Raw genomic sequence first — 14,321 nt, 5'->3', positions numbered from 1 at the left:
GACCTTCTAGTTCAAGGCAAACAAGCCCAGGGATCCCACTGATTCTGCATTATGGGTAGTTGTAGAACCGTTTTATTATATATTAGGATATAATAATACCAATAGGTAAAAAGAAACTGCATATAAAGGTAACGCATTTCAATCATCCTGAAGCACCCGACCAACTGCTCCCAACCCCCATACCCCATTGTTATAATATGGGGATATAACAGAATAAAATCCCTTTCACTTTCACTATCTCTATTCACAACCTGTAACTCTCTCCTCTGCCTGGTAACAGCTGATCTGCTGGGTATTAATTTTCCCATTGGACAGTTGGTGAAGCTGCATCCAATCAGCACAGAGCTCCTTCTACCTCTATATATGCAGAGCTCCTTCCTCCCAGCACAGTCCAGGCTGAGTCAGGCTGGGAGTTAGATACAGTATCAGTTATTAATACTCAGTTACACTATGAAGGATCCCCTCCTCCTGCTGCTCATCGCTGGGGTCTCTGGGGTGTATTGCAGTGAGTATAGACAGAATGATATATAGACTGAATGATATATAGACTGAATCATATACAGACTGTATAATATATAGAATGAATGATATATAGACTGTGTGATATATAGACTGTATAATATATAGACCGAATAATATATAGACTGTGTAATATATAGACTGTATAATATATAGACCGAATAATATATAGACTGTGTGATATATAGACTGTGTGATATATAGACTGTGTAATATATAGACTGTGTGATAAATAAACTGAATCATATACAGACTGAATCATATACAGACTGTATAATAAATAGACTGTGTGATATGTAGACTGTGTAATATATAGATTGTATGATTGATCTATAGACTATGGGTTGAGTGAAAATTCAGTATTTCCAGATTTATAAACTTTCTCCATGTGTCTGTCTGTCTCAGGTCTCTCTCTCTGACATGTGTCTGTCTGTCTGTCTCAGGTCACTCTCTCTCTGACATGTGTCTGTCTGTCTCAGGTCACTCTCTCTCTGACATGTGTCTGTCTGTCTCAGGTCTCTCTCTCTCTGACATGTGTCTGTCTGTCTCAGGTCACTCTCTCTCTTTCTGACATGTGTCTGTCTGTCTCAGGTCTCTCTCTCTCTGACATGTGTCTGTCTGTCTCAGGTCACTCTCTCTCTTTCTGACATGTGTCTGTCTGTCTCAGGTCACTCTCTCTCTCTCTGACATGTGTCTGTCTGTCTCAGGTCTCTCTCTCTTTCTGACATGTGTCTGTCTGTCTCAGGTCTCTCTCTCTCTGACATGTGTCTGTCTGTCTCAGGTCACTCTCTCTCTTTCTGACATGTGTCTGTCTGTCTCAGGTCACTCTCTCTCTCTGACATGTGTCTGTCTGTCTCAGGTCACTCTCTCTCTTTCTGACATGTGTCTGTCTGTCTCAGGTCTCTCTCTCTCTGACATGTGTCTGTCTGTCTCAGGTCACTCTCTCTCTTTCTGACATGTGTCTGTCCGTCTCAGGTCACTCTCTCTCTCTGACATGTGTCTGTCTGTCTCAGGTCACTCTCTCTCTTTCTGACATGTGTCTGTCTGTCTCAGGTCTCTCTCTCTCTGACATGTGTCTGTCTGTCTCAGGTCACTCTCTCTCTTTCTGACATGTGTCTGTCCGTCTCAGGTCACTCTCTCTCTCTGACATGTGTCTGTCTGTCTCAGGTCACTCTCTCTCTGACATGTGTCTGTCTGTCTCAGGTCACTCTCTCTCTCTGACATGTGTCTGTCTGTCTCAGGTCACTCTCTCTCTCTGACATGTGTCTGTCTGTCTCAGGTCACTCTCTCTCTCTGACATGTGTCTGTCTGTCTCAGGTCTCTCTCTCTCTGACATGTGTCTGTCTGTCTCAGGTCACTCTCTCTCTTTCTGACATGTGTCTGTCTGTCTCAGGTCACTCTCTCTCTCTGACATGTGTCTGTCTGTCTCAGGTCACTCTCTCTCTTTCTGACATGTGTCTGTCTGTCTCAGGTCTCTCTCTCTCTGACATGTGTCTGTCTGTCTCAGGTCACTCTCTCTCTTTCTGACATGTGTCTGTCCGTCTCAGGTCACTCTCTCTCTCTGACATGTGTCTGTCTGTCTCAGGTCACTCTCTCTCTGACATGTGTCTGTCTGTCTCAGGTCACTCTCTCTCTGACATGTGTCTGTCTGTCTCAGGTCACTCTCTCTCTCTGACATGTGTCTGTCTGTCTCAGGTCACTCTCTCTCTCTGACATGTGTCTGTCTGTTTTAGGTCACTCTCTCTCTGACATGTGTCTGTCTGTCTCAGGTCACTCTCTCTCTTTCTGACATGTGTCTGTCTGTCTCAGGTCACTCTCTCCAGTATTATTACACAGCAGTCTCAGTTCCCGGATATGGGCTGCCGGAGTTTTCTGTCGTTGGCTATGTGGATGGGATACAAATTGATAATTACAGCAGTGATACCGGCCGGGATGTTCCTGTAGCTCAGTGGTTGGAGAAAGAGGATCCTGACTACAAGGAGAGAAATACGCAGATCTTCAAAGGCGCTGAGGCTGTATTCAAACACAATGTGAGGACAGCAATGCAACGCTTCAACCAGACCGGAGGTAAGAAACACACTGACACAATATATACACACACACTGCATGTACACACTGCATGTACACACTGCATGTACACACTGCATGTACACACTGCATGTACACACTGTATATACACACTGCATGTACACACTGACACACACACTGACACAATATATACACACTGACACAATACATACACACACTGCATGCACACACTGTATACACACACTGACACAATATATACACACACACACTGCATGTACACACTGACACAATATATACACACACACTGCATGTACACACTGTATATACACACTGACACAATATATACACACACTGCGCGGTATACACACAGTATATATAAACAGACACACACTCAGCCAATGGCAGTTGGTGACGTTTTAAATTGACAGGTCACTAGACTCCACCCCGTTTACTGACTCCGCCCCTCATGTAAACCCCGCCCCCTGACCTACTGGATTCATGTGAATCCTCAAAATAAGAAAACAGTTTGTAAAACAATTTAACCCTCTCAGAACCAACATGTTTACTGTTACATTCTGCCCAAAGGATCAAAGCGTATTTACTGTTTCTGACATTTTACATTAATCCATTATTCCTGGTGTTTACAGTTAGTTCACACATACCATGTATTGGACAGACAGGGATTTATTATAATTTATTTATATAATATCTCACACTATGTGCTGATAGTTTGGGGTATTTGGTGTGTTTTACTTGCACACACATCACTGTATTCTCATTATGAATACTGAAATCCTGATACATTGCATATAACTCAATATATATTCACCCCAGTCCATCAATGCCATATATATATATTTTTATTATTATTATTATTATTATTATTATTATTATTATTATTAATTAATTAAAATAATCCTGTATTCTCCAATTCAAGTTTTTTTTTGTTGCCTGGTGCTTGTCCACAAAAATATAACAATTGAAAATAGGTAGCACTCCAGGGACATCTTAAATCAAATAAAGCTTAACTTATTTCTCCATAAAAGACTACTTTCATCAGGATAAACTTTACAATCAGACAGACATCAATATATACATAATATACGAATAAACCTATTAACTCACCCCACCAATGTGTTACTTGCTTAGAGGCTGCCATGGCAGGAATGCACTATGTACGAGATTCCTCCATGACTTCACCTGGTTACATTCTCTAATCATACATCAAAAAAATGTAAATATATCGAGCATGACATTAATACTTAGATCAGGCTCACAAGGTAGACAATCTACCTCTTACCTGATACTTTGAACTCATACTGGTAAGACCCGTTTAATCAATGGCCGATCACAAGGATCCGGCTCGGCAATAGCAGCCTCGAACTAGGCAGTATACATTCATGAGATAATACCTTTTCAAAATGAATAGCACTTCATCCTGGATGTCAACTAATATTACATAAATAGTCGAGAACACTGATTAGATCCATATATAGTGAACACCTCAATGCTCCATTATTGGAATCTAGAACTTCTATCCTAGGCTCACACTGTCCCAGATTCATCACAAATTGATATTGTTAAATAGTATACCTTATGGAGTGATATACGTTTGTGTGCAGTTAATGTGCTTTCTATCGGGCTTGACCCCCCAGGGTGGGCCCCAGAAGCATCAATACAACCTCAACCTTTCACAGTACTTTGCTGGTTTGACCAGCATACTCCACTACATTGGCTACAGTTAAATATTGCTCATAGTGTGGTCAATATCCATGTAAAAGATGTATTCATTTCCCTCATACATAATACTCTTATTCGGATTGTAGCTACCCAAAGTCATGCATATACACATAAGATCATCCAGACTGATAACCCTGTCGTCTATCCCCCGGAGTGGACGCTTATAGTTCACAGGATGGATGTCTTATTCAACATTATCCTATAATCAATGCCACTCGGTAAATGTCCTGCACCTGTTAAGCCTGTCCCCCAGGGTGGGCTCCAGAGCTACACGTATACCGATATGTGTCCATGTTCTTAGTCACTGTTACAATACCTTATATGCAACAATGTTGCAGAACATATAATGCACATGTCCTCAATGTACCCCTGATATGTTTTTTTTTTTTTTTTTTTTAAAGCAAAGAAAGGCTCCCCAATTAGAGGAACATGGAAAGAGAACATTTCTCATTATGTCCCCTCGGTTGTGTTGTATCTAATCCAGTAGAATTCCCTCTGTAGCAATATTTTCTTCCGATCACCACCCCATTTTAATGGTGGTATATGATCAATGGCTATCAATTTCAGTGAGGGTAGGCTATGTCCCGGTTCCAAAAAAATGCTTAGCCACTGGTAGATCTGATTACCTTACTATATCACGGCTGGATTCCAGCCTTTTCCCCCCCTATGCTTTCTGATCGGTTCCCTTCGATAGTGGGTTCATGACCGTATTATTAGTTATGATTTCCCTTCTCTGATCGGTCAGATGTTTCGGGTATCAGCGCACGAGACTCTGGCCGATCGCACGAAGTTAACATTTATCACGGTTTAGTTAAGAGTCCCTGTCTCCAGCGGAAGTTTGGAAATTCGACAAATATTAACCGTAGTTTTCTGAAAGTGCCCATTAATAACCCCTTTATTCATTAGGAATCTCTTAGCTCTGTCTAAAGCAGAGACCCCTGATTATAATCTCCCTCTTAGTGAACCATGATTGTTATTATAGGTGGTGCTATCAGTATATGTGTGTCTGCGGTTTATACCAGAATCTATTCAATGTTACGTTTAATTTATCAAGTGGCTTCCACTTTACTGGATATATCTGAATAGAAAATAGACATATTTTTTTATCACCCCAGCAAATGGAACGAGTGTCCTCGGGCCTGGAACGTTTTATTATAAATGTATTTATTAAGCCTGATTTAGGTTCACTGTTGAAGCTCCCAGATGCTGGGGGTATAACTAGTATCCCTGCCAGTTGTGAAATGCACACCTTGTTTTGGGGAGTGTAAATAGCTTGTACACGGCCTCAGTAGGTTCTACCCCCTCTTTGTAATGGATCATGATTTGGGGATCTGTGTTAACATTAAAGTATGTACCTTCCCAATGAGAAAGATTGACCCCCCCTTCCCCCTTCCCCTCCCCCGTATTGTTCAGCCATACAGGTTTTGTATGTTGTGATAATAATCATTATGCATCGAAATCAGAGAGGAATTGGGAATACCCCTTCTCGGTTACAGTGACTGAATAACATGAGGCCTATACAAATAGAGGAGTTTTAGTGTTATTTGAGATTTAGATAAACCATTTATTGTTTGATCTCAGCTAACTCCTCCCGACATCAGTGATGGACAATAAAACACAGAGGATTTAAAGATCTAATCAGATTGACAGCTGGGGTATTTAAACATGCAGAGTATTATGACCGGTTCCCCTGATCTAACTAACAGTGAAACGCGTCGGGCACGTTATACAGACAGTATCTATGTGATTAGGGAGAGCTGAGCCGGTAATTGAAGATAGCTCTAAGAGGGAGTCTCACTGCTTACTGAGCTCTGTGTCTGTGTGCTCTGTTACAGATTAGGCTCTGATTGTTTGTTTCATAATATTTGGATTTTCCTTATTTCTTTACCCTCACACACATTGCTCAGTGTTTATAAGGAATACACAGCATAGTTAATATATATGGTGAGGTGTGTTTCAATAGGAGGTAATTAATCAGGTTAGGAATTAATGTGCCATGGATATAAATGTGATTATTCATTCAGACTGAGGCTGCTATGTTCCTGTATATTATAATTTGCAGTTTGAGCAGCTATTACAGAGATCTGATCTTATTTACATTGTTACCGAGTGTAAACCAAGGAGTCACAGTGCGTTCAGGGGAATGAATTTGGCAACAATGTTTCTTAAAGAAGGAGAGCTACTATTGCTGCGATCATTTGGGAGACTTTTACATAGAAAGCCCGTCTGTGTTGTTCTTTATTTGGGTTATTTTCAGTTTTTATTTAATTATTTCATTTTAATACTATGAATAAAAGTGATAATTTAACATTATGTTCTGCCATCTGGATTCATCTACTAAGCAAAGCCAGAGTAAATTTAAATGTCCTCTCTTTAATTTAATAATACATATGTTTTATTTTTATTTGCTCAAGAAATTCCATCAAGAATTTTTCTGTAAAGCATTTGTGAAAAGACGCCATCTACTGGCTAAATTCTGAATTACACATGTAATTTGAATTTTGCCTCATATTGGAAAATGTAATTAATTTTTTCCTATCAGATTAGAGGCAGTGCTTATACCACAGGGGATATCCAATCTGGAGGGAAAAAACAGGCAGGCAAATCTCCAAACATTTTAATCCCTCCCCTAATTACCTCCTTTCCCATAAGTAGCAGCTCCTCCTGATCATCCCCAGTTCTTTGCCTGCCTTCGGCAGGGGAGGTTAGACAGGAGGTTCTCCAGGAAGTAGGTGAGAAGGGCTGAGGCTCTGGAGGCTCTGCTTCCTTGATGTCCGGTAAGTAGCCTTCAACACGCCGGCCGGCGTGGTCCCTCAAATTTTATGTTGCCGTCTTTTGCCGTGCCAGGTGCCGGTATGACGAAGGACGCAGGCGTGCGTCGGCTGGGAGGTCCTGTCGGTGGAACGCACGCACAGGTTGCGTTGCGTTCCACCAGGGAGTCGCAGAGCGCTATGCACATGCGCAATGCGAACCTGGATTCAGGCGCCAAATTTGAACTGGGCGTTTTCGTTTGGTTACAGGACTTATATGAGCATTTACCAGCAGCAACCTCTGTTTGCCAGGAGCTCTCAGAACGGTTGTAAAGTGTGTTTCTCACCTGCCCTCCAACACACTCTCAGGCCATTTAAGGTAAGACTGTTAAGTTTTCATTTTAAATGGTTCTTAGCCTGAATCCGTAAGGAGAAAATTTTGATTATTTTCCCTTTTCTTGTTCTCTTGTTTTCCCAGTATGTCTAATCCGGAAAATATGGATAAAGTTGCTGAGAAGGGGAAATGTGCATCTAAAACTATTTCTAAGCATTTTAAAACTCTTTTTTCCATAGAATCGGAGCAAGACTGTAAGCTGGATACGGTCCCTGTAGTGGACGTCCCTATTGCTCAAATAGGTAAAAAGACTACATTACCAATTGGAGATTCAAGCGGGCTCAAGGATGTCATGGATAAACGCATGGACTCCTCTTTAAAGAAGTTGTTCATCTCTTCTGCAGCCCAAGCTAAAGCTTTGATTACGGGGTCATCCGTTGCCAAGGCCCAAAAAACTTTGGTTGGAAGAACTAGAAAAGGTATATACGGGAGAAGCTAAGGAAGACCCGTTAAAGCTATTAAAAAATATCAAGATGGCATCTGATTTTTTAGTGGATGCTTCTACAGAAAGCCTGAAATTATCGGCCAAGAATATAGGTATTTCAACAGTCGCCAGGAGAGCGCTTTGGCTTAGAAATTGGTCTGCAGATGCGGCATCTAAAAATTCACTGTGTGAACTATCTTTTGAACCAGGAAGACTTTTCGGTTCTAAACTGGATGAGCTGTTGAAACAGATGAAGGAAGGAAGGAAAGCTTTACCAGTATCATATAGGAAGCAGTCTAGAAGCCGTAACGCAGAGACACGTCCCTCATTTAGAAGTTCCTTTCGTAGAAACTATTTCAAGGGTCAACAGCAAAGAGCCTTTGATTATAGGAAGAAGGAAAGGTTTACTGCCAAGAGAAATAAAAAATTATGACGCCAGGCCTGTGGGTGGAAGGTTGAGTCACTTCCTAGAGCATTGGAAAGAGACGACATCAGATCGCTGGGTCCTTACAGTGATAGAGCACGGATACGCTCTAGAATTATCACAAGCCCCTATGAACAGGTTTCTATGTTCCAGGGTTCAGTCTCTAGATATGGAACTCTCTCTGATGCGAGAAGTGTCGACTCTGTTACTAAAAAGAGTGGTGGAAGAAGTTCCTATAAAGGAAAGACATCAAGGCACCTATTCAAGACTTTTCTTGGTGCCAAAACCGGATGGTTCGTTCAGACCTATTCTAGACCTAAAAGCCGTAAACAAGCGGATTATCAAAAAGAAATTCCTCATGGAAACGGTAAAATCAGCGGCTCTGCTTATTCACCCAAAAAGTTGGTTTGCGTCCCTGGATTTGAAAGATGCCTATCTTCATGTACCCATAGCGGAATCCAGCAAAAGTTTTCTACGGTTTGCGGTATGCTGCCAATCGGTAACCAAACATTACCAATTCAGAGCACTGCCTTTCGGCCTATCATCAGCGCCCAGAGTATTCACAAAGCTTCTAGTAGTCGTTTCAGCTTTTCTAAGAGGTATGGGCATCGCTGTCATTCCGTATTTGGACGACTGGCTGTTGATTGCAGAGTCCCAGGTTCAACTACAGTTAGATCTGGGGACAGCCATCAAATCGCTGGAAAAGCATGGCTGGCTAATAAATTTCAACAAATCGGAACTAGTGCCAGTTCAAAGGATCCAGTTCTTGGGTCTAATTTTGGAGTCTATCGCAATGAAGTTATTCCTGCCAGAAGAAAAGAAACTAAAGATCAAGCGGGTAATCCGGAATCTCAGAGTAAAGAGTGTGTTTTCAATCAGAGAAGCCATGTGCTTGCTCGGTCTGTTTACAGCCTCAATTCCGGCAGTCGGTTGGGCAAAAGCCAGAATGAGACCTCTACAAAGTAACATTCTGCTAGTCTGGAATCGACAGGAACTCGGCCTAGATGGGCTGATGAGGTTCAACAATCTAACTTTGAAAAGTCTGCAGTGGTGGACATCTTCTCGATTCCTCCACGAGGGTCTGTCATTCCGGATGAAGTCCTTCACTATCATAACAACAGACGCCTCTGCTCTGGGCTGGGGGGCCCATCTGGGAGACATAAAGAAGCAGGGGTCCTGGCAAGAGAAGGATATGAGAAGTTCCTCGAACTTCAGGGAATTAAAGGCCGTATGGATGGCTCTCTTGGCGTTTCAGTTTCTCATCAAAAATCGACATATTCAAATTCGTTCAGACAATCGTACGACAGTGGCATATTTGAACAAACAGGGAGGTACGAGATCGACAAGATTAGAAAGCCTGTGTTCAATGATCATGCTGTGGGCAGAAGTGCACCTTATGTCCATCTCTGCAGTTCACATTTTAGGAAAGTTCAATGTGGTGGCAGATGCCCTGAGCAGGCATCATTTGAAACAAGCAGATTGGTCCCTGTCATGCAGAACTTTCAATTTCATCACAGACCGCTTCGGTGTCCCAGAGATAGACCTGATGGCATCCAGAATGAACAGGAAGACAAGACGGTTTGCATCCCTAAATCCAGCAGACAGGCCGGATTTCATAGATGCCCTGTCAGTTCCATGGAAGTTCAACCTGGCTTATATCTTTCCGCCAGTAGTGCTTATTCCCAGAATACTTCAAAAAGTAAGGCTGGAGAATGTAAGAATTATCCTAATCCTTCCATGGTGGCCGAGAAGAAGTTGGTTCTCGGTTCTCCTGAACTTTCCGGGGGCCACCTTTTGGAAGTTGCCTCTTTCAGGAGAAATTCTAGAGGACGCCATGGTGCCTCTTCCGACCCTTCGGAAATTCCAGTTGACGGCTTGGTTTCTGAATTCCAGATTTTAGAGAGCAAAGGTCTGGATCCTGAAGTGATTAAAATCCTGTTGGCAACTAACAAGGAATCTACATCTAAGATCTACACTAGAATTTGGAAGATATTTTGTCAGTGGTGTTGTAGGTTTAAAGTCAACCCGGTTTCCGCGTCCATACAGAAGATCCTAAGTTTCCTTCAGATGGGATTTGCAAAAGGCCTTAAACCTGCATCATTGAAATTACAAGTTTCTGCTATCAGTTTCTTCTCCCTCAGATGCCTGGCCTCAAATATTCTGATTTCTAGGTTCTTCAGAGCTCTGACTCGTTTGGTGCCCTATGCTAGGGAAACCTGTCCTCCCTGGGATCTAAACTTAGTCCTTTCCGCGCTTTGTGAGCCGCCCTTTGAACCATTGGAGGAAGCTTCCCTAAAGATCATTTCATTGAAAACTGTTTTTTTGGTGGCTATTACATCTGCTAAAAGAGTATGTGAGATCCAAGCTCTTAGGGCAAATTTTCCTTTTTTAGTTTTTCATCAGGACAAGGTGGTTCTAAAGCTCGATCCTTCGTTCAGCCCGAAAGTTTTTTCTGCTTCAAATGTTAACCAGGAAGTGGTCTTACCAACTTTTTGTCAGAATCCGTCTAATGCTTTGGAAAGCAAATTTCACTGCCTAGACGTAAAGAGATGTCTTTTGCAATATCTAAAAGCGACAGAATCCTTCAGGAAGGATAACAGTCTTTTTGTCTTATTCAAGGGCACAAGGAAAGGCATGAAGGTTTCGAAGAGTTCTCTGGCTAGATGGCTGAAGGACTGCATTCAGTTGGCTTATTCCAAGAATGGCATGAATCATGCAGGCCCTTTAAAGGCTCATTCTACTAGAGCTGTTTCAACGTCCTGGGCACTGCGAGCGGCTGCTTCTCCTTCTCAGATTTGTTCAGCGGCTACGTGGTCCTCTCTCCATACTTTCTCAAGACACTACAAGTTGGACATACTGGCCTCGGAGGATGCAGCTTTTGGGCGCAAGGTGCTTCAAGCAGTAGTGAAATGAACCCGCCCTCTGGATCTGCTTTATTATATCCCTGTGGTATAAGCACTGCCTCTAATCTGATAGGAAAAACATAAATTTTGCTTACCGAAAATTTCTTTTTCCTGAAGATTAGAGGCAGTGCTACAATTCCCGCCCCTTTTTTCTAATAAACTAAGTAATTTTGCAGCTATTTGGCTTATGTATTGTCTGGGGATGATCAGGAGGAGCTGCTACTTATGGGAAAGGAGGTAATTAGGGGAGGGATTAAAATGTTTGGAGATTTGCCTGCCTGTTTTTTCCCTCCAGATTGGATATCCCCTGTGGTATAAGCACTGCCTCTAATCTTCAGGAAAAAGAAATTTTCGGTAAGCAAAATTTATGTTTTTTAAAGCAATATATTTATATGCTTCCCCCCCCTATTTAAGGGATGGTCCACATATTGTGAAGGTAGTAATGCCATATCGATATATTCCTATTCATGTTTATAAGAAAAATAGGGGACAAGTTAAATTCCTGTGTCCAGTCTGGCCCCCACCAACATGGAATGTCACCAGCCACAACTGCAACAGAATCAGCTTAATTTGCAACAATTAAAATGTGCTGCTTAGTAACATACACATTGAGAAATCTTTTGGATAAATATCTTAAATTAGGAGGAGGAAGGGGGGATGAGTTATAATCCTGACATATTTTAGATTAATTTGGACAGAGACAATCTGGTGCTAGGCATTTTGGCTGGTAAAAGGGAGGTGGGAGGGAGGGCTCTAAGTTTGACAGTGGGCTTTTTAATCTACCTATTGGAAGTAGCAGAGCCCAAAATCTTTCATCCCTGCCATGTCAGTACTTTGCCAGAGGTTAAATGTTTTGGGTTTTTTTTTTTCTGACCGATTTAAAAAGAAGCTTAATGGCAGAAACAGCTTCAGATACTGAGCGGCTCACCAGGTTTTCCTAAACTGTAAAACAGGGCACAGGAGGGACTTCTCATTTTGGAAATACCCACATCAACACCACAGAGGTGTCAGTCAGCGTCTCATGAGATACAGTGATAATTCCATTGTCTGACTATGATTGTAGTTTGTACATCTTCCAGCATGGTATTAACAATCCATTTTTAAGGTCTTTTTTCCCCCCATTACTAAACCCTAACTTGTAGCAAACCATAGCTCTAGTCCAGACTATAGTTAAAGAAATCTGTACTATTTAGCAGCAATGTATTTAAATGGTATAGAAATAATTACACAGAAAATAATCAGAAATCTGGAATCCACCAAACAGCACAGAACACAGTCTATATTAGACTGTCTATATTCCCCCTCTTTACTTCCTGCAATTATTCAAAACAGATATTATTTCTCGTGAGCTTTTAAGACAAATATCCAATGAACAAGAAAACGCCAACACAGACTTTCAATTATTTTTTCCATAATAATTTTTTTCTTAAAGGGACAACTTACCATAACAAAACACAATGAAGTTGTTATGGTGCAGGGAGGTCAGGGTGTTGGCTGTGCTTCTGCACTTGCATTTAATGTCTGAGGTGTTAGTCAGGAATCCGGAGACTTGGCGCTGCTGATAGTGTCAGCTTTCAATGTCAGCGATCAGCAACAACATAGAGAATAGAGAGTTTAAATGGTTTATAGTTCCGGCCAGGCTAAGGTCAATTCTGTGCAAATTAGGTGTCTGATATCAGCAGGACAACCAATAGCAGAATGACCCCCGCCTGCTCCCCATCTCCTCCCCTCAGCCCATCCTTCCTGATATAAAACATATAACGAAATACCCTTAATCTCTGTCAATGTGTGAAATATCGGTCTGGAAGATCATATCTCACAGTGGAATATACTCTTATTAGGAGATAATATACAGATATATGCAAATGAGAAAAATGGTCACAAAAAAAATGAAATCCAAAAACGGAATGAAACAGACTTAAAAGCAAATAAAGTCCAGTGATAAGTCTGTATGGTTTGTTGAATCCGGGTGATCTCCCTGAATGCGGTTATTCCTTAGTATAGCTCCAATTCCTTAACCGCTTAAGGACACATGACATGTCATGATTCCCTTTTATTCCAGAAGTTTGGTCCTTAAGGAGTTAAGTGTATCGCTCGGCGTCCCGAGTCAGTAGAGAGTGAAGATGTACTGGATACAGTCGAAGGGGCATGAACTCGATGCTGACTCTCAGTGCTATCGCGGCTTTTTCAATGGATGTGGACTGAATATTCCTCTCCTCTTATATAGCAACATAATCGTTCAGTTTGCAACATCGCAAATATACAATGTATTTATGATATAATGATTGCACTCTTTTTACAATTATTAATACAAGCAATACCACCAATCAGATATGAGTCTCCTCAACTTCAAGGCCATATGTAAAGTGAAGAAAAATACGAGAGGTGGGGACCGTAACAACTAGGGATAGAGGAAATGGATCTACAATTTAGATACATTACAACCACTAAATGCTGAGTTTGAATTATGACATTTTTAGGCTAAATCCCAATTTCTCCATTTGTGATACTTTCCCTTTAAGAAAAAGGACAGCTAGAGATAGATAGTTATTGAGACAACTAGTTAAATCCCCTATGTTTCCTTTAAGTTTCTAGCCGAAGTGACTGTACAATCCATCACATCTTAAAATCCCCTATGTCCCCTTTAAGCCTTCAGCCGTAGTGACTGCACACTCTATCACTTCTTAGAAATATTTTTTCTATTTTTCTCTTTTTCCTCCCCTCTTAGCTCTTGGCTCCTATTCACTTGGATCTGGTAGTGTTTATTTTGTTCTTAATTTCTCCTTATTTATACATCTTTTACTCTTTTATTTCGTTTTTATTTTGATTGTATTCTATGAGAAGGAAGTGGTCCCTTTAAGAAATTGTGGCAATAACATGTGTGAAAGTATACAGTTATGTATCTCTGTATGTACATATAAAGTGCTCCAAAATGTATCAACTGTAGCCTGACAAGAGCTGTATACCAAAAAGGAGTTAACAGTAAAGGTTATTTACCATATATTTCATAGGATTTTTATTAAAATTCTCTTTTAATCTTTTACATTTTCTAATATGCATATGCAAATTCCCTTATAACTATATTTGATATACCTTGTTCTTTTGATTCCCTGCCTGCTGCCAAATTATGAATATATAT

The 14,321-nt window shown here is 41.1% G+C and overlaps 1 protein-coding gene across 1 annotated transcript in view; it reads left to right on the top strand.

Annotated features, from left to right (window-relative positions):
- Positions 1-395: 395 nt before the first annotated feature.
- LOC134585324 (class I histocompatibility antigen, F10 alpha chain-like) overlaps positions 396-14,321 on the top strand; it is a 129,799-nt gene continuing 115,873 nt past the window's right edge. The window contains exons 1-2 of the mRNA XM_063440735.1: positions 396-505; positions 2,329-2,586. Coding sequence (XP_063296805.1) covers positions 451-505; positions 2,329-2,586 — 313 coding nt within the window. The 5' untranslated portion in view covers positions 396-450. The remainder of the gene's footprint in view (positions 506-2,328; positions 2,587-14,321) is intronic.

The sequence above is a fragment of the Pelobates fuscus genome, unplaced genomic scaffold (genome assembly GCF_036172605.1).
Source record: "Pelobates fuscus isolate aPelFus1 unplaced genomic scaffold, aPelFus1.pri H_3, whole genome shotgun sequence".
NCBI lineage: Eukaryota > Metazoa > Chordata > Amphibia > Anura > Pelobatidae > Pelobates > Pelobates fuscus.
The sequence above is the reverse complement of the archived record's forward strand: the minus strand, read 5'-3'. Positions and strand labels throughout refer to the sequence as shown.